The sequence below is a fragment of the Cyprinodon variegatus genome, unplaced genomic scaffold (genome assembly GCF_000732505.1).
Source record: "Cyprinodon variegatus isolate N-32 unplaced genomic scaffold, C_variegatus-1.0 Scaffold374, whole genome shotgun sequence".
Classification (NCBI taxonomy): Eukaryota; Metazoa; Chordata; class Actinopteri; order Cyprinodontiformes; family Cyprinodontidae; genus Cyprinodon; species Cyprinodon variegatus.
Window position 1 is genome coordinate 402913 of NW_015150827.1, and position 21949 is coordinate 424861.

At 42.4% G+C, this 21949-nt stretch overlaps 1 protein-coding gene across 8 annotated transcripts in view; it reads right to left on the reverse strand.

Annotated features, from left to right (window-relative positions):
- The window catches only part of LOC107092317 (myomegalin-like), a 53787-nt gene that overhangs the window by 12496 nt on the left and 19342 nt on the right, over window positions 1–21949 (reverse strand). For 6 of the 8 annotated variants that reach the window (XM_015386709.1, XM_015386707.1, XM_015386706.1 and 3 more), the window contains exons 1-23: window positions 10918–12866; window positions 9221–9358; window positions 9017–9136; window positions 8840–8932; window positions 8514–8738; window positions 8278–8436; window positions 8097–8198; window positions 7517–7654; window positions 7237–7416; window positions 6931–7125; window positions 6679–6861; window positions 6488–6595; window positions 6327–6401; window positions 5729–5832; window positions 5498–5646; window positions 2976–3088; window positions 2734–2897; window positions 2378–2639; window positions 1166–1370; window positions 972–1088; window positions 606–859; window positions 298–512; window positions 22–139 (exon numbers count right to left, since the gene is read on the reverse strand). In XM_015386709.1, the coding sequence (XP_015242195.1) occupies window positions 22–139; window positions 298–512; window positions 606–859; window positions 972–1088; window positions 1166–1370; window positions 2378–2639; window positions 2734–2897; window positions 2976–3088; window positions 5498–5646; window positions 5729–5832; window positions 6327–6401; window positions 6488–6595; window positions 6679–6861; window positions 6931–7125; window positions 7237–7416; window positions 7517–7654; window positions 8097–8198; window positions 8278–8436; window positions 8514–8738; window positions 8840–8932; window positions 9017–9136; window positions 9221–9358; window positions 10918–12228 (4728 nt within the window). In that variant the 5' untranslated portion in view covers window positions 12229–12866. Of the gene's footprint in view, window positions 1–18; window positions 140–297; window positions 513–605; window positions 860–971; window positions 1089–1165; window positions 1371–2377; window positions 2640–2733; window positions 2898–2975; window positions 3089–5497; window positions 5647–5728; window positions 5833–6326; window positions 6402–6487; window positions 6596–6678; window positions 6862–6930; window positions 7126–7236; window positions 7417–7516; window positions 7655–8096; window positions 8199–8277; window positions 8437–8513; window positions 8739–8839; window positions 8933–9016; window positions 9137–9220; window positions 9359–10917; window positions 12867–17327; window positions 17382–17469; window positions 17627–17719; window positions 17878–17971; window positions 18096–21949 lie in introns of those variants that run through there. The other 2 variants (XM_015386710.1, XM_015386704.1) reach the window with 2 other exon arrangements.

The window sequence follows — 21949 nt, forward strand, 5'->3', positions numbered from 1 at the left end:
AGATGTGAGAAACTGCAGCACCTTGGTGGTATCTCCCAGGTGTTGCGTCAGGATATGGCAGACCCTCTGCCCCTCTCTCATCCTCTGCCTGAGGTGGGACAGCTCACGAGCTTGTGCTTGGATCAGAGAGTTATACTTCCTAAAAAGAGAAATGAGGAAAACCCCAAAGGGTTAATCACAGTATGAAGAGGGAGCATAGTTTTCTTTGCAGGGTAGGAGTCATATGACTTGCAGATTTGCACCAGAAAATATCGAATGTTCAGTTTAAAAAGCAGCATTTTTCCTTTTCCTTCTCACCCAGGCCAGGTGGCGCATTTCCCCTCCTCTGCTTGACCTTTGCCCTCAGCGGCATTAGTTTTCAACTGAGCCTCAAGCGATGCGACTCGCTCCATAAGCTCCTGCAGCTCCCTGCTGGGCCTGGAGCTGGAGCGGACTCCCTGCGTGTCTGACATCCAGCCTTCGTCATCCTCCACTCCGCTGTGGGCTGCTGATCTTTCAAACGCCCAGTTAACCTACACGGTGAGCACCAAACAGAAGTCCTGCATTGTTCTGCCAGTGGAATAAATCAGAATATAGGCGACAGTGATGGGTGAAGAAGTAGTGACCTTGCGGGGTGTGCGCTCCAGGCTGGAGGCGTAGTCGCTCGTGGCCGACAGCGAGCGCACTCTTAGCTGGAGTCCACGGATCACCTTATGGCAGCGGGTCAGCTGAGAGCGCAGGTCCTGGACCACATGCTGGAGAGATGCAGACTCACCCCCCATTTCATAAGCTCCTCTGTTACCAGCATACCAGCTGCCTCCCACAGCGTCACAGTCCTGGGGCTGGGAGAGCGACGTGCACATCTCCAAGTCATCAAACTCTGAGTGGACAGGAGAAAATGAGACTCAGTGAAGGCTGCCAGGACAGGAAGGGAAGAGCAAAGGCTAGGGATGGATATTTGGTCTCAGAGACACCAGATCTCTGTAGATCACCTGGACTGCTGGCATCCTCTCTCTCGGCCTCGTTCTCGCTGCGGCCACAGGTTTCATAGCCTAGATCCTGCAGATCTACCTGCACCTGCTTACTGGCCTGCTGGACAGATGTCTCAGCTGCAGATACAAAGAAACAGTCAGAATCTGACCGTGTTTTTATGGGCAGCTTCACGGCATGGAAAGGATAAACTCACTTAGCAGATCTCTGTAGTCCTTGAGCTGCTCAGCCTGGGCCTGGACCGTGGCTTCAGACACCATCAACCTCTCCTTCAGCTCTCTGTTCTCCTGGAGGCTCAGAGTCAGGTCAGAGCGAAGACGAGCCGCCTGCTCCCGGAGACCCTGCTCTATATCCTGCCAAATCGCCCCCGACTCACTGCTGTCACCAGTGGACTCTATTGTCTGGAGATTCAGACGCAAACAAAGTCCAGATATGCACTTTTATTAACCATTAAGCTATGTAGAATAATAAAAAAGGAAGACAAAATGGAAGAAAAATATGCAAAAGATTTATACACTTTAAGCTACTTATTTATTTTTTTTATTTTCACAACCAGTACATCTAACGAAAAGGGAATATATGTCAGAAATAATGAAACACATTTTTGTAGGATCACCTTCTCCCTCCAACTTCAAAAAAACATATTCACTAAGAGGAGGGCCAAGTGGGTTAAATACGTTAAATACGCTGGTCTTGAACAGACAGAAGTATGGAATGGATGACCATACAATGCCTGTAATTTAATTTATGTTCTGTAGCGTCTAAGGATTAATATATTAATGTATCTCTCATACTTTATTTCAAGACAACCTGGTATAGTTTATTTTTGCTTTTTCTTGTTTGTTAAAAGTTGTTAGATGTAATTTACTTAACTTTGTATATTTTGTCTATGATTTTGTACACACAAAAAATAATTGTGAGTGGCGGTACTAACAATGTACATTCCCTGAAGGTAACTACCACTGCATTGTAATACTCTCACAAAATTAAAAAGAAACACATTTTTCAAGCAGCAAACTTATACGTTCTGCTTTTCTGCTAAGAACTAAAAGGAATATGATAAACTGAGAGGAGCTGCAAAGAATGAATCTGTTAACAGGATAAAGAAAAATTAAAAGATCAAAAAATCTGGCCGTCATGAAGATTGTGGCAAGAAGAAATGAAGTCCGCCACAAACTATGGAGATGGAGTCAAAAAAGGCAAGAAAATAAAGAGGATCAAGCCAGAGGAGTTGAATAAAAATGGATGCAACACTTATCATTTGCTCTGTGTTGGCCACTGAATTATGAGTTTTACTTGCTTAATAAAATCCCATCTGTAATTGGATTTTAGTACAAATCAGTCAGTTTAAAGGCTTTTCTAAATGTTATTCAGAAAATATAGAAATATAATTATTATTAAATGTTACCATCTCCGTTTGTGTGGACGTCAGGTCCAGAGAGCACGGTCTCATACAGTGCCTCTTCCCCGACTCGATGCTCAGACCCACACCAGGGGGGCCTCGCTTCCCCGACACCACTGGACATGATTCAAACTCCTCATCCTCTCCCTCCACACTGCTAGCCTGCTCCTCGGGATCGAGGTTACGCTCTGTGTTCCTCCTCTGCCCTGAAGCTCCCTGACTTTCTGTTAAAGCCCCATTCTCCTTCTGTGACCTCTGGTGCGCACTCCTGCAAAAAGAAACAGACAGAAGAAAACAAACAAGAATTAGCAGAGAGAAGGAAACTCGTCAATACATTTGAAAGGAGAGTTGTAAATACTCACTTAATCTTAGATAAAGGCTTAAATCCATTCTCCTCCAGCTGTGGCAGCACGTCTTCTAGCTGAACATCTAGAGTCCTTTTAGTTTCCCCAAGATGCTTTTGATGTAACGTCCCCTCTACCACAGGTCCAGACTCTTCACCTGCTCTTTGAATCTTCACTGAAGCCTAACAGGATAGGAAAATATGTTCTTATCAGAAAGTGAAGGCCAAACTGTTCTACAAAGACTAGAAACCATGTTTTACCTTAATGGAGTTCAGGCTGTTGTCATCCTCCTCTATGCTGTCAGTAAACTCCTCACTACTGCTGTCTTCATCATCTACCTCCTCCTCCTCCTCCTCTTCGTCTGAGCTGAACTCTGCAAGCACAATAACCATGTAAGGATGGCATCCCCTTCCTTTAGATCTGTTATATAATTATCAGGTTTTCTCTCTGTACTGTTTTTCCTCAAGCTTTCCTTAGACCTCTATCCGCTCTAAACCAAACTGGAAGTCATTGGACTGAAGGGAAATGTAAGGTCATAAAAACACCCCCTCGCCATGATTATGTACATGTTTTCATGAGACCGACTTTACTTTAACAGAACAGACGCGTGTATGTAGATTTTTAGCTTTAAAGAAATCAAACTAGATCCTGTTTAGTGGGTTTGCTGTATGAATAACTCAAAACAGGGGTCTGGAAGGTGACTCAGCAGGAAATTTAAAGTGAAATAGCTTCACATCTTCATTCCCAGTGGTACAAAACAGATGCTTATATAACACGTAGTATCCAGTGGGACTGTTTGAGTTTATTTTTTTGTCGCCTAGAGCTTCTTAGGGACATTTAATCAAAGTATTTACAATCAGACGAAGTTAAATGTTTCTCGAGGCGTTAGTGTTGATAATGAGAGGACAGTTTACTGACCGAACAATGAGCTCAGTGAGCTAAGAAGGGTTGAATAATTAGATTCAGGACTCTACCCACTTGGTAGACGTGTGTTTGATTTATACTGAAATACTATTTCTATCTTGAACGTCAGACATCTTTCAATAAAGGAAAGTATAATTAATCAGGTATCACATTATGACCACCTGCCAACATAGTCTCTACATGTCAGAGACTCCACTACACTAAGGCAGGTATGCAGGGTACCTTTCAGCAAACGGTAGGCAGCAAAGGCTCCTCAGTCATGGCAGCCATTCAGAACGCTGTCTGCAGCAAGGATGGTAACAAACCATGATGCACTGGGAATTCTGACATCCTAAGCTCAGTTGGATCAGACCACAGCCTTTTCTTCCTGCCTACATCAGTGAATTTAAACCATGTTTACTTGTTTCTTCCTTGATTGATTTTGATAGAGATAGGCCACTGAACACTGGGACAAACCCACATGAGCTGCAGTACTGGAGATGCTTTGACCCAGGTGTCAAACTCTGTTAAATCCTTCCCTTGTCATTATTCTGGCTTCAAACATCCACTTTGTTAGTTTATCTTCGGTTGTGCTACAACGAGGAGCTAAATAGCTGTTCTTAGGGATCACCTTATGGCTTATATTTGTGTAAATCTCTTAGTTTTAGAATGGGAATATGGAAACAGGGTGTTAAAAGCTGAACATCCATGCAAACAGGACAACCATGCCACAGTTTCATGCATGAAGAGGCGAGGAGATGGAAGGAAATCTAATTTGGACGTTTAAGACGTTTTTAGCAGAAGTTGATGGGTCTATTTTTTTTATAGACTTAAAACATCCAAAACTTGATTCTGTTTTTAAGATTTCAAACAGGAAAACCAAAATGAAGTTTGGGTTTTTGTGGGAAATAAGGAAGGGTATTTAGATTTTGGGATCTGTCGATAATACATTTTTATAACCAATTTTTAAAATGAACACAAAAAATAAGCCCATACCAGAGGTCCTTTTGACAAAAAACACAGCACATTTATTTTTAATCCATTAAAGAAACAGAAGAGTTGACATTTCTTCCAGCTTTGAGGCGAGATGAGCATCCCTGGAACATGTTCGCTACCAGTTAGAGTCTAAGCGGCTGGTAATGTTTCACATCTTTGCATGTCTGTGGATATTTCAATGGTCTCAGTACAACCCGGAACTGATAAGAACATGTTGAAAAATGATGCATTTATTAAAATAATGTCATTACTTTCTTCTTCTACCTTCTACCTACCAGCTCATACTGAATGGGTTTCAGAAGTTTGGTGCAAAATGCAACTAAAGCAGAAGCACGTTTTAGTAACAAGATGTTGGAAAAAGTTGAAGCTGAAGGTTATTCCTTTTCAATTGAAGTGCATCATCATCTTTGAACCTTTGTTAAATGCTGACAAACAGATGACATAAAACAAATGATGGATGGTGAGACGTTTCACTGAAAAGGCGTGAGCTCTAACATCTCCAGAGGATGAAACTTCACTGTAACAGCACGGCGCCAAAATGACAATACAGAGTAAACCAAAGTGAAAAGCAGGCAGTCATCACAAACAATATAAAACACATCCACACAACAAATACAGAATATATTAAAACTCTGAGATTATTTTCATTTCTGACAGGTTAATCTGAACAGAGTAGAGCTGGTGCTGGCTGGACAAAGCTGCCTCCAGACTGAGGGTCAGGCTCTTCCTTCTTTATAAATGCAGTCCTTTCTAGGACTGACCCTCAGTGCTTACAGGCAGCTCTGTCTCACATTCAGACATTTACTCTGCAGTGCCGAGCATCAGGGAGCGTTAGTGAGAGCGCCGACTGCAGCCGTGGAGGCTAGACCCCGCCCATTCCCACCTCCAAACTCAGACTGCCTTTTAGCTGCCCGCTCCAGTGCCAGGGCCATGCTGCGGGTCCTGGACAGGACATCCTCAAGCTGTCCTCGAAGTGCCTGAACTGAGTCCAGTTCAGTGTGCAGAGTCTGGGTCGTCTCTGAGCTGCTGTTGCTGGAGTGAAAGAGGAAAGCCTGAATGGAAAGATTTTTTTTTCCTTATTTGTCATTTCCAGACAATAAAGCACCTCCCTTACCCATCACTCCTGTTTAGCTGAGTTAGATTTTGGTATAACCTCTTTTCAACCTTTAGGGCGTCATTCAGATTGTTGTACTCGGACACCAGCTGCTCCAGCACACACTGAAGGCCAGAAAGAGAAAAACAGAGTGTTCAGAAGAAGAGCTCATCATCTATAAATAATGACATTTTTTTCTGTTATAACCAAAAGCGTATTTTATTTAACAGGCATACAATAAGCTACTTCTGGGGGTCTCTAATGCAGTCTTAAGTCTTTTGCTGTTTTTTTTTTTATTTGTGTGTGTGTGTGTGTATGTGGGGGTTCCTTTCAGGAATTCGTCTATATTTAATTACAACCATATTCCCATCAACTCTGACTTGTTTACCACGACATGATGCTGCCACCACCATGTCCTACTGTGGGAGTGATGCACTACTCCTACCTGTCTAAAAGCAACAGGTAGCAATGTTTTTTTTTTTTTATCAGAAAGGGAATTAATGGTTTTTAAAATCCTTATTTTTTACAAATATTCCATTTGCATCAAAGGAAATACAAATGTAAAAATATTTGAAAAATAATGAAAAGTTCAACATTTTTTCCTAAATGTCACTCTTACTTGGTATTGAGTGCTGTCTTTTGTAGCAGCATTCTGCTGAAGGGCCAGAGAAGAACGCAGATCAAAGATTTCCTTCTGCAGAAAATGAAGGACACCGTGTGAAATTATCTGCAAAAGATGGCTTTGGAGCAGCAACTCAGCGGGTCAGAAAAAGAAGATACCTGAGTCTCCTTCTCCTTCTTCAGCATCAGCTGAATCTCCTCCTTTAAAGCCTTCATTTCAGCCTCGCTCTCCGCCTGCACAGCCTCCTCCTGCTCCTGAATCAGCTCCTGACAAAAAAGCTTGCAGTGAAGATCAGGAAAGCAGAACTGAATGTGAGGGATAAACCAAGAAGAGCTGTATGAGCAGATACCTTAATAAAGGCCTCCTTCTCCTTAAGCAGGCTGCGTAGATGCTCCTTCTCTCCTCCCACCTCCCTCTCCTTGTCCCTCCTCAGCTCACTCAGTTCCTGCTCCATCTGATTCAACTGCTTTCGAAGTTCCTGCTGCTCATTGGTGCGCTCGCTGATCACCAAGGAAAGCCTATAGGAGTAATCCTGAAAGCAAAAAATGGAGCGTTTTTATCTGTGCTCTGATTTCATCATCTTTCCATTACCAGTGCATACCTGCAGATACTGGTCTTTGGAGCTGAGCGTTTTGAGCAGATCTTGGACATGCACTTGGTGTTCATCAGTCTGCCGGCTGCGGTCAGACAGCAGCTCCTGGAAGAGCTTCTCTTTGAGAGCCAGCCGAGCTCTGAGCTCCTCCACAAGCCCGGCGGAACCAGCCGGGCCTCGGGCAGCAATGGCGGTCGTTAGATCCTGAAAATAGGCAAGAAAGAAGCAGCCGAGGGAGCAAAGTCATCAGATCTGTTTTGTTTTCAAACGTAAAGCTGGAAGCACAAGTTCAGTCAAACAGCTGCTCTGGTTTACCTGCATCTCCTGGCTGCGCGCCTGCAGGGCCGCCTGCAGCTGCTCAATAATGCCGTCCTTCTCCCTCAGAGCAGTTTTCTCCTTCTCCTCGCTCTTCTGCTTCAGCCACTGCAGGTTCCTGTAGGCCTCTGCTGCCTGTTCCAGCTCCAGCTCTTTGCTGCGCACCAGAGCGTCCAAGCTCTGGTAGTAGAGGAACACAAAAACGCACAGACTCATTTGTACGAAAAATAAGAAAAAGACATCAACAAGAAATGGCTCAGAGATTGACGGATGAGCATACCGTGATGGTTTCCTCATTGTTGGACAAGATGCAGCGGAGCCTCTCCAGGTCACGCTCTTTCTCCCTGAGGGCGAGCTGCAGCGCCCTCACCTGGCCCTCCCGCTCCTCCAGACAGTGGAACTTGTCATCAATGGAGCGCTGCAGGAAGAAAGGTTTCCCTCACTTAAAAAAAAACCCAGAATCACATTCACTGTCCATGAAAACTTTGTGTATTTTTAGGGTTTAAACTCCTAAAAATAAGTTCTCGCCTTAAACTATATTAATTAGCATTTTATCAACATCATTAAGAAAGAAAGAAAGAATTTAACTTTATCGATCTCACAAATGGAGAAATTAACTCTCTGCATTTAACCCTTCCCCTTTGGGGAGCAGTGGGCTGCCACTGTGCAGCGCCCAGGGGGCAGCGGGGATTAAGGGTCTTGCTCAGGGACCCAGAGTGCAGGCTGTGGGGAACGAGTACTTGCAACCTTCCGAGAGCACATGCGCCATGCTCTAACTTCTAGGCCATTACTTGACATTGTTAACGCAGCTTAAGCACATAAATAAACTAACATCATCTCTGTATACGTTTGTGTTTTACCTCTAGAGCTCTGTCTCTCTCTTTTATCCGCTCCCTCAGCTTCTCCAGCAGGAAATCTCTTGGTTTGGAGCTTTTCGTGGACTCCAACATCTCAGAGTACTCCTAAAGACAAAACCAAAAGAGTTCAAAGAGATGTATTCGTATGAGCATCTGCGGATGCAAAGCGTGGGAGTGACCCTACCTGCAGCTGCTGCTCCTTGTCCTGCAGGGAGTGTTTGAGCTTTGCAATGATCCTGTCCTTCTCCTGTGTTGCTGCCACCTTCTCAGCCTCAGACTCCTTCAGAGCTGCCTCTTTCGTCTGGAGCTCAGAGCGAGTTTTCTGCAAAGCACTGCGCAAATCCTGCAGCAGGAAAAGGAAAGGTTTGAGATACATGTTTTATAGGTTTAAGTAAGTCTGTCATGTATGACCACACCGACCTGGTTGTGTTTTTCTGTGACCTCCCTGTGCTGCAGCGCCTCCTGAAGGTCCGAGTTGAGCCTGTTCTTGAATCTCAGCAGGTCGTCCCCTTGCCTTTGGCTCTGTCTAAGACTCCTCTGGCTGGCATCCAGCTCCAGACCCAGAGAAAACAGAGAGCTCTGCACCCGGACCAGCTCGCCCTGCAGCTGGGCAAGCGTTAAGGACTCATTCATCCCTGCAGCAGCCTAGAGAAAAGAAAAATATTGGATCCGCCTTTATATCTTTACCTTGAATAAGGACAGATTCTGGGTCAGAGGATCCAAGAAAACCATGCACCAGGTCTCACCTGGTTCTGAGTGAGCTGGTTACGGTGGGCCAGTTCTTGCAGCTTACACAGAGTGTTGTTTTGGCCTTCGATCAGATGGTACAGCTCCTGGGCCTTCAGAGAGAAATGGAAAACAGGAATCAGCTACATACATAGAGGTTGTCTAATAATGACATTTCACTGCGTCCAAACACAGACCTCGCTGTCTTTTGTAGAGATGGACTCGGTGAGGCCCTGAATGGTTCTCTCCTGACTCTGGGTGGCCTGTCGGAGCGAACGCAGCTCACACTCCATTTCGTTCAGCTTCTCCTGCAGCTTCTGGACACGGAACAACAAAATCAGTCCGGCGGTGTGATTAAAAGCACCCTACTGTAAGGGGTGGCTATTTTCATTGGGACTCACCATGTTGTTGGCCTCACTCTCCTGGATCTTGGCCTGCAGGGATTGCACCTGGAGCTGGGCCTTCTGCAGCTCGCTGACGCACTGACCAGCCGCACATTCGTACTGGTTGAGTTGACTCTGCTGCTCCTCAACGAGGCTCTGAAAAGGACAGAAATCAACGTGATTCATTACTAATGACCCAAATAGCTTATATTAGACTTATTAAAAGCATAAAATCAGAGTGTTTGAGGGCTGATCAGCCTGTTAGAGACTCCAAAACCTCATTATTCAACAATCCTCTGTGTGACACCTGTCGCTGAGGGTAGGGGGACTCAGTCTGAAACTGCAGGGAGGTGATTAAAAAAAATGTAGACAACTGGACTATAGAAAAGCAAGAAGTCGTTACTGTGTTTCAGTCAGGCTGCTAGTGACCTACAGTGTTCAGGAGGTACAGAGGGCTGCTGTTTGGATATCCTAGCTGTGTGAATCGTTAATATAGATACTAAAAAAGTCTATAATGTCAACCTTATTTTGTTTTGTTTAAAAATAGTGAAATCCTACTTTTTATATAATTCTCTAATGATTCATCTGTGTAGTGTTATAAGCTAAAGTAGCAGATAAAGTATGGAAGCCAATGAAGAGTTTTGTCCATCCTGACATGCAGGATGCCTTAGCATAACCCCCATCTTCACTAAATGCATGGCAAGTATTATCAAACGAGTCATGCTTCTGCTAACACAGATTTGAAACATAGCCCTTAACTGTGCAGCCGGAGCATCCAACCAGAGCTGAGATGGTCTGACATTGTGTGGATCACTTTGCCCCAAGGCCTGCAGAAAACAGGCCAACAGTGCAGCTACTCTGTCTTTTTGTCTTCCCTCATCTGACCTGATTCAGTCACAGGTCTTTGCTCCAGAGAATTAATGCATTCTTCCTCACAGAAGATTATTGATCAGAGCTGAGACATTTTCGGTACAACAAGCAGGCTGCATAAAGAGGAAAGTGCCTGAATATCTTCCAAATGGCTATGAGAGCTTAAAAAGCATCACAATATATGGTATTTGAAGCAGTAAATAACAGCCTCTCAAACTCTAACAGATCAATCCATCCTTGGCAGACTGACCAGTCAGAGCTGCTGAAAGCCACTGATCCTCTATCAATGTTGTTTGTATGGCAACAAACTAAGAGAAAAGCTTCTCACAAGGAGGTGTTTACCAGGGGTATGAGCGTTTTCAGTTAGAGACGATTTTAGGAGCTAAAATCAATGAAATCACTGCATCTGCACCGTTTAGAGGACTTCCTTCTTTTTCCTCCAATCTCTCTACACTATCACCACTGTCTTCTAGAGGTAAGACTATTCCTGCATCTTTGCCTTTTCTCTGACAGTGGTAATGACCTTGTGGTTTGTGCACACATTCGTTAGTGAAGTCCTGCCATATGCAGTTGCCTACCTGAACCTGACTGCACCTACAAACTGTGGCATAATCTCAGAAAGAAGACTAAAGCACACCTACCACAGCTCACATCCTTTTGAGCTGCAGTTATTTCAAGAGGCTGTGGGCAGAATAAGTAACTGACAGCTTGATTATGAAACTGCTTAGACTAAAAAAGAAGGAGGGGACAATTTGCGGTTGGACTCGAGTGAAATGTCAAAGTGCATTAGTCTGGTTCATTCTTGGTGCTGCAGAGCAACACTTTTTTTCTATAAGGTGTAGTACCTGGTGTGGGGGTGGGGGAGGATATTCTTTGTACAAATCTTCCAATAAATCCTCCATATCAGCAAAGCTCAGATTGTGATTGTCTTCCAGATTCACCCTGATCAAAGGGGTCTCCAGGTCAGGGGTGGGCATGTGGTTGTCTCTCTCCCCATAGGCCATCCCTAAAAGATTGTCTGGGAAACGAGGCCGCGAATCTTCGTTCCTTAAGCTCTGTCGGATCAGGACTGGCAGTTTGCTTCCTTTGGTGCGTTGGACTGGCCGGTAGGCTGTATAGCTTTGCAGCATACAGAGGGTCAGAGAAAGACTGGGCCCCAGCGAGCAGAACGTCGCTCCCATGTGCTCCTCAGATAGAGAGTCAGAAAAGTGGTCTTCCATGGCTTCCCCTGAGGAAACCAGCAATCTGTCTCCCATTACCTCGGGTTGAGTGTTTTCTTCAGCCATTTCCAAGGATGCAATTGACGGACTGGAGCTAGCCTGTCCAGCCAGCGTGCGATCACTGTCGGAGGTCCGGGAAACGTCCTGAGATCCGGGGACCAGAGTTTGAGACGAAGGAGCCTCCTCTGAATCCTCCACATCATTTCTTTCCATTTCTCCACCTCTTCCGGTCACACTCCCTCCAGCGATGCTGGCTGAGTATCGGGTTGATGGCCCACAAGACGTACTCCTTGCCAGCTTCCTGGGCACTTTACAGACTGCTTCATAGTCGGAGTCTGACACTCGCCAGTAAGAACATCCTCGGCACCTCCTGGGAGTGCTGGATCGACAGTGGTGTGAGCCCGCACCTGTGGCCTCTGACCCAGACCCAGCAGAGCATGGTGGGTGGTGCTGGTGGTGGCAGTCCAGTCCATCTTCCGCCCAGGACTCATACAAAGAGTAGACCAAGTCTTCCTGGAGCAAGGCACAGTACTTTGCATGTGTTAGACCCGAAATATCCACCATTCCATCTCTAGAGCGTTCGCTAGTTGCAGTAAACGCCACAGCCCCCTCCTCTGGGTTAGTCCTCCAGTACAAACCCCCGATGCACTGCTTCAGACGATGCTTCTCCTGCAGCAGACGCTGCAGCCTGTCAATGGACAGGGCCTCTACCCGGGCGATGACCGTATCGAAGCGGTACATGCGGTCCAGCATGAATGTGCACTTGGAGCAGGCGAACTCCCCCTTGCCGTCCCGCGTCAGCTCTCGACCCAGGGCATGGGAGAGCAGCACCTGTAGGTTGAGTTTGGAGGCTGGGTGGAAGATCCATCGCCTCTGGTTACCACAGAGCTCCCGGCCACAGATTCTACACGTCTCCTTCATCTTGATATCAAGCATTCTCCTGACTCTGATATAATATAATATACAGGTCACTCAGACACATGGATCTGCAGATCCAATAAAATGTGTTAAAAAATGAAGCTTAAATAAAGGTCAACATTAAAATAAAAGAAGTGCTTCCTGTTATGAGTCCTTGTAAATCCAGTCAGGAAGTCATTTATTATCTATGTGTAATTCTGTGAGCACACAGGTGATTCCAAATGGGTCTGGGAAGCCTGGGAAGTGATTCTCAGAGCTCCATCAGTCCAGGATCCTGCAGGGCGAGCAGGTGCATCGTGAATATGGCGCACAGAGAGAGAAGGTATGTCTCTTTAATTCCACTTGGTTTCTCTGTGTATGGTGTCCCCTAGCAGGCAGTAAACCCGCTGTTTAGCATTTCCCGGTAACGCCATCCTACACGCCTCTGCAGCAGCACCAGCTCGGCTGTCACGCACAGCTTCATCCTGGCCGGGGAGCGGGGACGATTCTCCGGACTCCGCGCGGACCTATGGCGGTAACAGGCTGGTAAAAAGTGACGATCTTCTGACTCCTCTGTCCGTGTCTCTATCGAGTCCTTTTTCCATTTAAGATCTGCCAGCCATGGCCAGACACAGGAAGACACGCAGCTTAGAAGAGCAAAGTGCCGGAGCTCCTGCGGGGAGATGTGGCTTCCGAGGAGACAGACCCGCAGCAGCGGAGCGTACCATGCAGGAGGAGCAGGGGGGTGGAGCAGCCCAGCTCATCTAAACTCCTACCTTAACCAGACTAATAATTCCAGCCTATACAAAACATGCTAGAAACCCAAATTAGGATATTCACACGTAAATAAAGTCCGCACTAACAGAATGAAATATTTTGATGACATTGCTGAAGATGAACAATGAGAACCCCCCTCGGCGAACCGTTATTTGCTCCTGCCCTGTTGACTAATATCAGTGCGCCTGAATACACAGGTGAAATGCCCAGCATCTTGAAAAGCTCAAAGAGCAGAGGACACACATTAATGCTTGTTTTATTTTTAGACAAAGCAGCGTTGAGGACTAAAACGGTCATAATAAAAAGCAGCACAATTTTTATCCACTTAATTTTTTCAAATAAAGCAGTAATAAATGCCTGAAACAAAAAGACACTAAAAAAATATGGATTCATTAAATATTTAATTCATATAGAATTATTTTAAATGAATGATTTTGGTAGGTTAAGCTGAAAGAATATATGATAAATCATTTCAACCTGCACCACAACATGCTGAGGAGGACCAAGAGTGGAAATATCTAATAATAACAAAGTAATATTATAAAGCTATTGCGGAAAAAAAAAAATCCTCCATAATGCAATTAATAAAATATTCCAAAGATTTTTTTTCATAGTACATTTTAAAATACTTTATCGAATGCACAATCTAATAATTATGTAAAATGATTAATTGTTTAAAACTTGATGTCAATCTGTGTTTAAATAATTTTAAAAATATGAACATATTTGTGTTTTTCTCATATTCCGAATACTATCTTGATAATGTGGATCTTAACATGATATTGTAAATCATTTTAACTGCTTAACAGTCACCTTTCTAGAGAAATGTTTGTTTTGTCCAATCATTTAAATTGTTAACACCAGGAATATGAATAGACACATTAAATAAACTCAATTATTTATTTTATAAATGACCCACATATTCAAATTGCAATCAATGTATTTGTTTATTAGAATATCCACCAGCAAATGGCTTAACTGCAGCAAAAACAAAGACAGCAGAGAGGGTTTAAAGTATAACGAAGTAACATATCACAACTATTAATGTTTTAAGTGAGTAATATTCTTTGTGTAATATTTGTAATCCTGTCAGTTCTTTTAAATTGCAGATAAAACAACAATACACTCAAATCCCTTTTTAATTCTTTAAGACCTTTAAAGCAAAAGCAGACCTTTTCATCTGTCTGTATCTATCTATACAAAGATACACACAACACTGTCTCTGTTTTTTTGGTTATTTTTTCTCAACTTTTCCTCCCTCGTTGCTATGGTTCTGTTATCAAACAATTTGCATGTGATAATCTAACAATCAACCCTCTATTCTCCATCAAACAAACCCAGCTTATGCTCCCTGCTCTTTTCTTTTTTTTTTCCAGAGAAAGAAATAAATGGTCCAGCTGTGCCCGTCGATGCAAAATCAATTCATCTTCTGCTTTCTTAGCAGAGCCTATATGTGAGGACAGAGTGAGCCGTGATTAATGTCAGGGCTGTCTGTTTTCAGGTGCTTGATTTCTGGCTCTTAATAAGGTTAATTACTTTCCTCCAACTCAGTAATTATCTTCAAGTCACAGATTGTGATATAAATATAAATAAATCACTTTTTCTGGGTATATATATATATATATATATATATATATATATATATATATATATATATATATATATATATATATATATGAAACTACTATAAAATTATTACAACATAACCCCTGAAAATACATCAGTTGAAAGGAGAAAAAGGGGTTAATGACAACTTCAAGTCTCATCCGCCTAGCATTCATGTTTGTAGTGTTTGGGGAGTCAATTAAGAGCTCGTATGGCTGGTGGCGGCCTGAACCAACAACATAACTAGATATCAGTGCTGGGGTCTCTGTGCACTCAAAGGTCAACCTGACCTATCGACAGCCTGGCTGAAACTGAAGCCTTTAAACAGCTAAGCAGGGAAATGCCTGCAGCGCTCACGCAAATATGAAAGAGGACTCTTCATGGAAACAGAGAAACAAACACCATACATATGTCAGTAAAAGCTGTTAGTGTTTCTTCACATGCAGAATGAAATCGACAGATACAGAAATCAACATGAACCACAAAATATATAGCAAAATATCTAGAAGTAAATACTATAAAATCTGAATTTATAAGATTGGTATTGTTTCCCATATAGATACATGTTTTTTAAAACTATATACTGATGTTTATGTTCAGTCCTCTTTTTGTGCTTTTCTTGATGTTTTGTTTTTTAAACAATAAAAACATTTTCATTGCTAATTAGTATCTGAAAGGAGATTTTAAAGCAAACAGATATTTTAAGCTTCCTTATTATACTTAAAGATATTGAACTGAAACCTTTCAATTAATGATAGAAAAAGGGTTGTGTTTTAGTTTTTATTGTATTATTGATTGATTAATTTCAGTCAATACAAAAAATACTTTTATTCAATCTATTTAAAGTAAGTTTTTATAAATATCTCTGTTTGTAGAGACAGGCTAAAAAGAAAGTGAATTGGGAACACAGTACTTTAGTCCAAATTATTTTATGCTGCCACATGGCTCACTTCATTATCACCCATTCCATTAGCACTGCCCTTTGATAAACAAGCAGTTCAAATTTTCCTCTGCAAACTATTACATCAAACTATGCAACTTGTATTCCTACATTTTCTCATATCTATAGATATTGATTGGCCACTTGGTAGCCATCACATATTTAAATGCTGGGCTCCTTACAAGCCTTTTCGCACTCCCTGAGTCTTCAATTGTGTACCATAAAAACCCAGACTTGTTTATGTTTTCACTGCACACCATCTTGAGGCCTGGAAATGCACATTTTCCTTTCATCTTGTTCAGATTAAAGCTGAGAACCTGTTTGGTGGCTCCATTTACATGATTCATTTTAAACTGATTTACAAGTTAAAGCAGGTGTTTTTGCAACAGATCCAATATCTGTGTCATTCTAATAGCACTCTTGAAAAACCAAAGGATGTGTGTCAAACCGTGTATTTAACCCTAAATGTATTTATATAGGGAATATGGACACACAAAAAATGACGGTACAATGTATTTTCTTACTGCAGAAAAAAAAAAGACACAGTAAAAAACTGTAGTACTCTGTGGTGTGCAATCCTCCTGGTCACTGTTTCCATCTACTCAAGAACTCAACAGGAAGTAAGCCTTTCAACTTAAGAGCAAACCTACCAATAAAGCCATTCTGTACTGATAATAACCTTAGTTAATAAAAATGAAATAAGTTAAAGAAAAAAATGCATTAGATAACTATTCTAAATAATTCTATAACCTAAATCTTTCTTGTTTGCAGCTGCAGAGGCACCATTTAGACAGAAGGTCGTCAACGAGAAACACGCCCTTCAACAAAAGGACGCTTCTAAAGGTTGCTGTGATGTTTGGATTAGCGCCAGTTATCAACCTTTAAGTCTTAAGGCTGCCAAGATAAATGCAGCTCAGTGGTTATGATACTGGATTACATTAAAACTGTATGGTTTCTGAGCAGGGCTCAGGTTTTGTTATGCTATGAGCATAGCTATTTGTCCTTGGATATGTCATTGCAGAAACACCCTGCAAATTAAATAAGATTGTGGCACTTTATGTGATGAGATGAAGCCTTTGTGATAGGGTCTGTGTTGGAAGCCTCAAACAGTGCAGCACACACTGCAAGCTTTCTACTGTAAGTGCCAGCTATTCTCTGTTAGCTTTAGAGGACTGCAGTTATTAGTCTGCAAACACGGTCACAGCAGACTGCACACAGACAGACTGAGCTTCACCTAATAACAGAGATGTTTTGTTGGAATGTTATTTTTGTTTCACTCCTGGCGCTGCAAATAGATGCTTTATTCAGCTGCTGTGAAATGATTCCTTTGGTTTGGGCAATATCCTAAAGTGGGTAATAGCTTTTGGATCAATGCTTTCATATCCAGTTTGCATTGTGAGTAATTTTCAGTGCGGCCAAAAATTACTCACAGTATGTCTTGCTGCAGCGACAGTCTCAGTTATATCAGGTAAGTCTAATCTTTTTTTCTTACTGTATAGTGTGCTCTACTAAGCCTACAGAAGAAGCCAATGAGAGACCAGTTCTGCATGCTGCATGCAGTCCACTGCCAGTGGGGGCACGTTTCGAGTTGTCCGGATGTGAGTCGACTCACTGCCCTGCTTTGGACAACACTGTCACAAGTTATAGTAAAAAATATATTTTTAATTAAGGGTATGCATTTAGTATATGTTATAGTTCATTATCTCACTGAAGACTTGATTATGACCCAATTTTTATTTGTTGATAATAACCAGTGCTCAATATTTTAGCTTTGACAAATACCCAAAATAAATTTAAAAATCTGAGATCTCCAAACCTGCATCTCCTGTTCGATGCGAAGCCTCTCATGACCGAGCTCCTCCTGATAGAACTGTCAAACAGAACAAATTACAATCTGAGCCAAATCCAATATGTTTTTAAGGCAGGTTTTATGAACAGAAATAAAGACTCAATTTTACCTCGACATCCTTGTCCTTCTGTAAAAGAGCTGAAGATAGCTCCTGAACTTGTTCCTCCAACTCTTCAACTCTGTGAGTGAGTGTTGACTTGTCATTGCGCAGATCTGTGATAAGCGCCTCCTTGGAGCAAAGTTCTTTAGTCAGATCCTCTATAAACCTGAGAACAAACAGATGGACAGTTTGTGGCCGAGAAGGATAGATCTCAGTAGCTCTATCTCCTCTAGAAGAGGGCCTCTTCAGTGTTCTGTACCTGTCTTTGTTAATATTGGTTGGGGACATGGTGTTTGGAGGTTTCTCCTCTTCTGGGATTTCCTCCATAGTGGCGTCTAAGGAAACCAGGGAGGCGTGAGAGTGTGATCCAGCCAGCGAGGCCATTCTCTCGGCCTCACTACGTGCTAGCTGGGCCTCCTGACAAACACACACAGAAACATTTCAGACTGTTGAAGATGATGCACATGTGGGTGATTAACACCACGCGACAAGTCGAGTGGAGCAAACCAACCTCCTGCAGGAGCTGAATCTTTGTCTCAAGCACCTGCTGCATGTGGTCAATTTCCTGCTGTCTCTCCTGACACCGCCTCTGTAGCTCCGCCTCATTGTTGTTGGTCAAGCTCTCTGCTGTTGTGCTGAAGGAGTAAACAACACAAATGTTGAAACAATCATTAAATGGCAAAATGCAGACATCAATATATAGTGGAAGTAGGTTGTGCAATTTCTGTTATCCTTGTTTTCAAAAAGTAATATCCCTTCTGTGCATTTCACCTCAAACTACTCATAAGCCCCATTTACACTACCCTCTGAAAACCGATCCGTGCCGAGCTTGATTCCTTACGACCATTTACACATCACGCTAGCACGGTTCCTTGCCCCCTTGTGTTGATCTACTGTAGTACTACTACCTCTATAATTAAACAAGCAAACCAACATGGGGGCGCCCAAAAGATTCAGGAAGTTATGTGTTGTAATCATTGTGATATTTTGTTGTTTACAGAGAGTCAGGCGGAGAAGGTAGCCTTTGGTGAATTTACTTTACAGAGTTGGTTTTTGGGAAGTGGTATACGACAAACGATAGTCTAATCAGGGCTTACAGATGCAAGAAACAACGACAGACGTTGAGGTCCATGACACTGCTAAGCAGATGACTGCTAATCGTGTGGCACGGAAGGAAAGCTAGTGTTTTTATGAATGTCTGAAGTTTTTAGTTGATTACAGTACTGACCGTAAGGAGATGGCGTGGTCTGCTCATGCACTCTTTGTTATCTGAGAAACGAGCCGGAACTGAACCGTGCCGTGCCCTACTGATGAACTAGTACCATGTTAGCGCAGTTCGGTTGTGTCTGGCGTGGTCCGGTTGCCATTTACACTCAACAGTTATCTCGGTTACTGTGCTCGGACCGATCTCAGCACGGTTTCAAAAGGGTAGTGTAAATGGGACTATATAGTTCATTCAATTGGACCATAAAGATCTTTCAGTTTCCTACTTCTATATTTACCTAAGATGATTGAGTTCATTTCATTGCAATTCGCCCAAAACTTTTTTTAATCCCAAAAGGGAAAATAAATGTTCTAATAGCTCGTCGTCTATTTATCAAGCTCAGTGGTTGTAGCTGTAGCAGTATAGCTGTACACAGGAAGGATCTTCTGTCTTGCACCACATCTGGAGAAGCCTCTAACTGAAATCACTGTTGTTGTTTAACATTCTTAATGAAGAGGATGCTCACTGCTGTCATAATCCTCTTCATTTTATGAAGAATTCTTCTTTGTGAAATCATCTCCAGAGTTTCTAGAGGAGTTCATTGAACAGAGGAGGCCCTCTTTATTAGCTTGCTAAGCTTTTTTAAGTCCTCTGCTCTGATTTTGTTACCCCAGTCGATGATGGAAGATGAGATCACACTCTACACAACAGACTTTTGAAGTCAGGTGTGTACAGAGTAAAAAGAAATGGAGAGTACCGTCCCCTGTGATGCTCCTGTGCTGCTGATTACTTGATTAGACAGCAGACCCTTCAGTCTAACAAAAAGTGGTCTGTTTGTAAGGTAGTCTTTGATCCAGGAGATTGTTGATGCCTCTGCCTGAGTCTCCTGAAATTTCTCACAAAGTTAGGCTGAATTGTGTAAAATGCACTGGAGAAATCAAAGAACATTATCCACTGTGCTGTCTGCCTTGTCTTAATGACAGTGGGTTTGTTGAATCAAGTGTATGATACAAACACCAAGGTGGTGCACAAACTGCAGGGGGTCCTGTTTGTTTGTTTGCTGAGGTGGTCCACAGAGTCTAGCACTTTCATGATGTGAGATGTCAGGGCAATAGGTCTACAGTCACGGAGGACTGTGAACTGAGTTTCTTTGGAAATGGAAAAAGTCAAGAGATCTGTTTCTTGGGTCAGACTGAAGTTGAACCCAGGTGGAATAGAATCCCACAGAGATGCACAGGCCTTCAGGACTCTCGGAGTGACAATCAACTCTAGAATCTCCTTAGTACTATTGCTGTCTGTTTTGATTTAACTAGGCCTCTAAAGCCAATCTTAAAACTTTATGTTGTATATTCTATTCGTCAAACATCCAGCAGTTGAAGTTGAGGAGCAGCTCTTTGGTTTTCCAGTTATATCTGCAGGTTGTTATATAACTACCAACAGTTAATGATTAGCATTTTCTACAGAGCTGTGCATTCACGATTCTTCATCTTGTCCTCCGCTTGTTAATTTTTTTTACATATTACCTGCAAGTTTCAGTTTACCACCCTTACTGTTTAAAGGACTATGCAAATATCACAAGGGTCAATTTTAAGACATAATGGTGACATCAAGAGGGCCAAATAAAGATATTATGTCACCATGTTTCTGTCTGCTGCATACCCCTGGTGTATACTTACAAACATCCACTTATAGCTGAGATAAAGTAGGTGTCATAGCCATCATGAGGGCTGTTTTCATTAGACATGTTGGTGGCATGGTGTGGAGGTGCTGATGGGGGCTGACTATTGTGTGGATATAAAGCTTCTTTTTTTGGCCTGCTGAACTTACTCTGAAATGATTTCATTTAACTTATTATTATATAGAAAAAACACCACATATCCTGTATCAGTTTAATTAAAACCAGAAGATTTTAAGAGATATATTTCTTATAAACCTTATATTAGTCCGTATGAGCTTCCCTAACTCCTATATTTGTCTGTATGACTTAGTTAACAACTGCATCCCAGAATTCCTGCTCCCAGAATGGACCCCGTCTCGCCGTCGCCATGAATCCTGCCCTAGACGCTCTCTACAAACATTTTTAACTCTATCTGCCACATGCAGCAGCTCCAATAACTGGGATATTTTGAACGTAATCTAAGTGGTCTGTGTCTCCTGGAAGACTGTCCTTGGTGTGAAGTGGACCCTAAGAAGGGCTGGTCAGTCATCTTGGACTGTCGGCTCTTTAAGCTCTGTGAGACTGCTATAACTGATGCTGTGTAGAAACTTAGACCAAAAATAAAGATAGGAGACAAAGATGCTAGCACTGCAGAGTGGTTTGTTATCCAACTTTATACTGCTTTAAAATATTTTTCAAGAATAACAAGATGTATCTAGAAAATAGTGTTGTAACCACAATTAAGTCTGTTAAAGCCATAATTCTCTAAATCCAATGAATTTTCCTCGTTAAGGATCTATCCATTTATCGCCTATAGCCGCCTGTCCTTACAGGGTTGTGGAAGTGGGGCTCTGGTGTGTATCTCAACCCTCATTGGGCTGGAGGCACATGTTGCCACTTCATCGCAGGGCAATAAAGAGACAGACAAAACAAAATACCTCGCACACACACATACTTATACCCAATGACAATTTTAAAAGTTAAATTGACCTAGTTAACGTGTTTTTAAACACAAAGAAAATAAAGTAGCTGACAAATGTAGGTAGCGAGCATGCAAACTCCATATTATGTCATGGTGCGTTCTGTGATTTAAACAATGGCCAGTCAATCTATTTCCAAAAATCATTGATTTCTGTTGTTCTGTTTGTGTCTCTTAAGTAACAATTCATGGCTTTAAAACTGACCTCCATGTTCATCCTGTCAACTAAGCCAGTTGTTGTTATCAATGTAATACAGAAGAAAAAAAAATCCTCCCAGACTGTACCTATGGTTTAAATAAGATTCATTGATCCAGTGGAACACAGAATAATGCAGCGCTGCCCCTTCAGTTCCTGTTGCTGCACACTGCCTGTCAGCTGGTTGAAAAAAGGCCTCTTTACATAGCTCACAGCAAAGGAAAAAAATAAGCTGTGTGAAATTTCTGATTGTGAAAGAAAGGGACAATCAATCTATTATGTTCTATAAAATCTTTAAGATCATTTACAGTTCAAAAGTAGCTTTGAGACAGTTTCGATAAGATGTTTGATTGGCTGCCACTGATAGGAATCGTTAAAGCCATCTATTTACAGAATTAGACAGCTTAAAAAGTGTGTCTAAAAAAATAAATTGACTAGTAGAAAAAGTAAAGC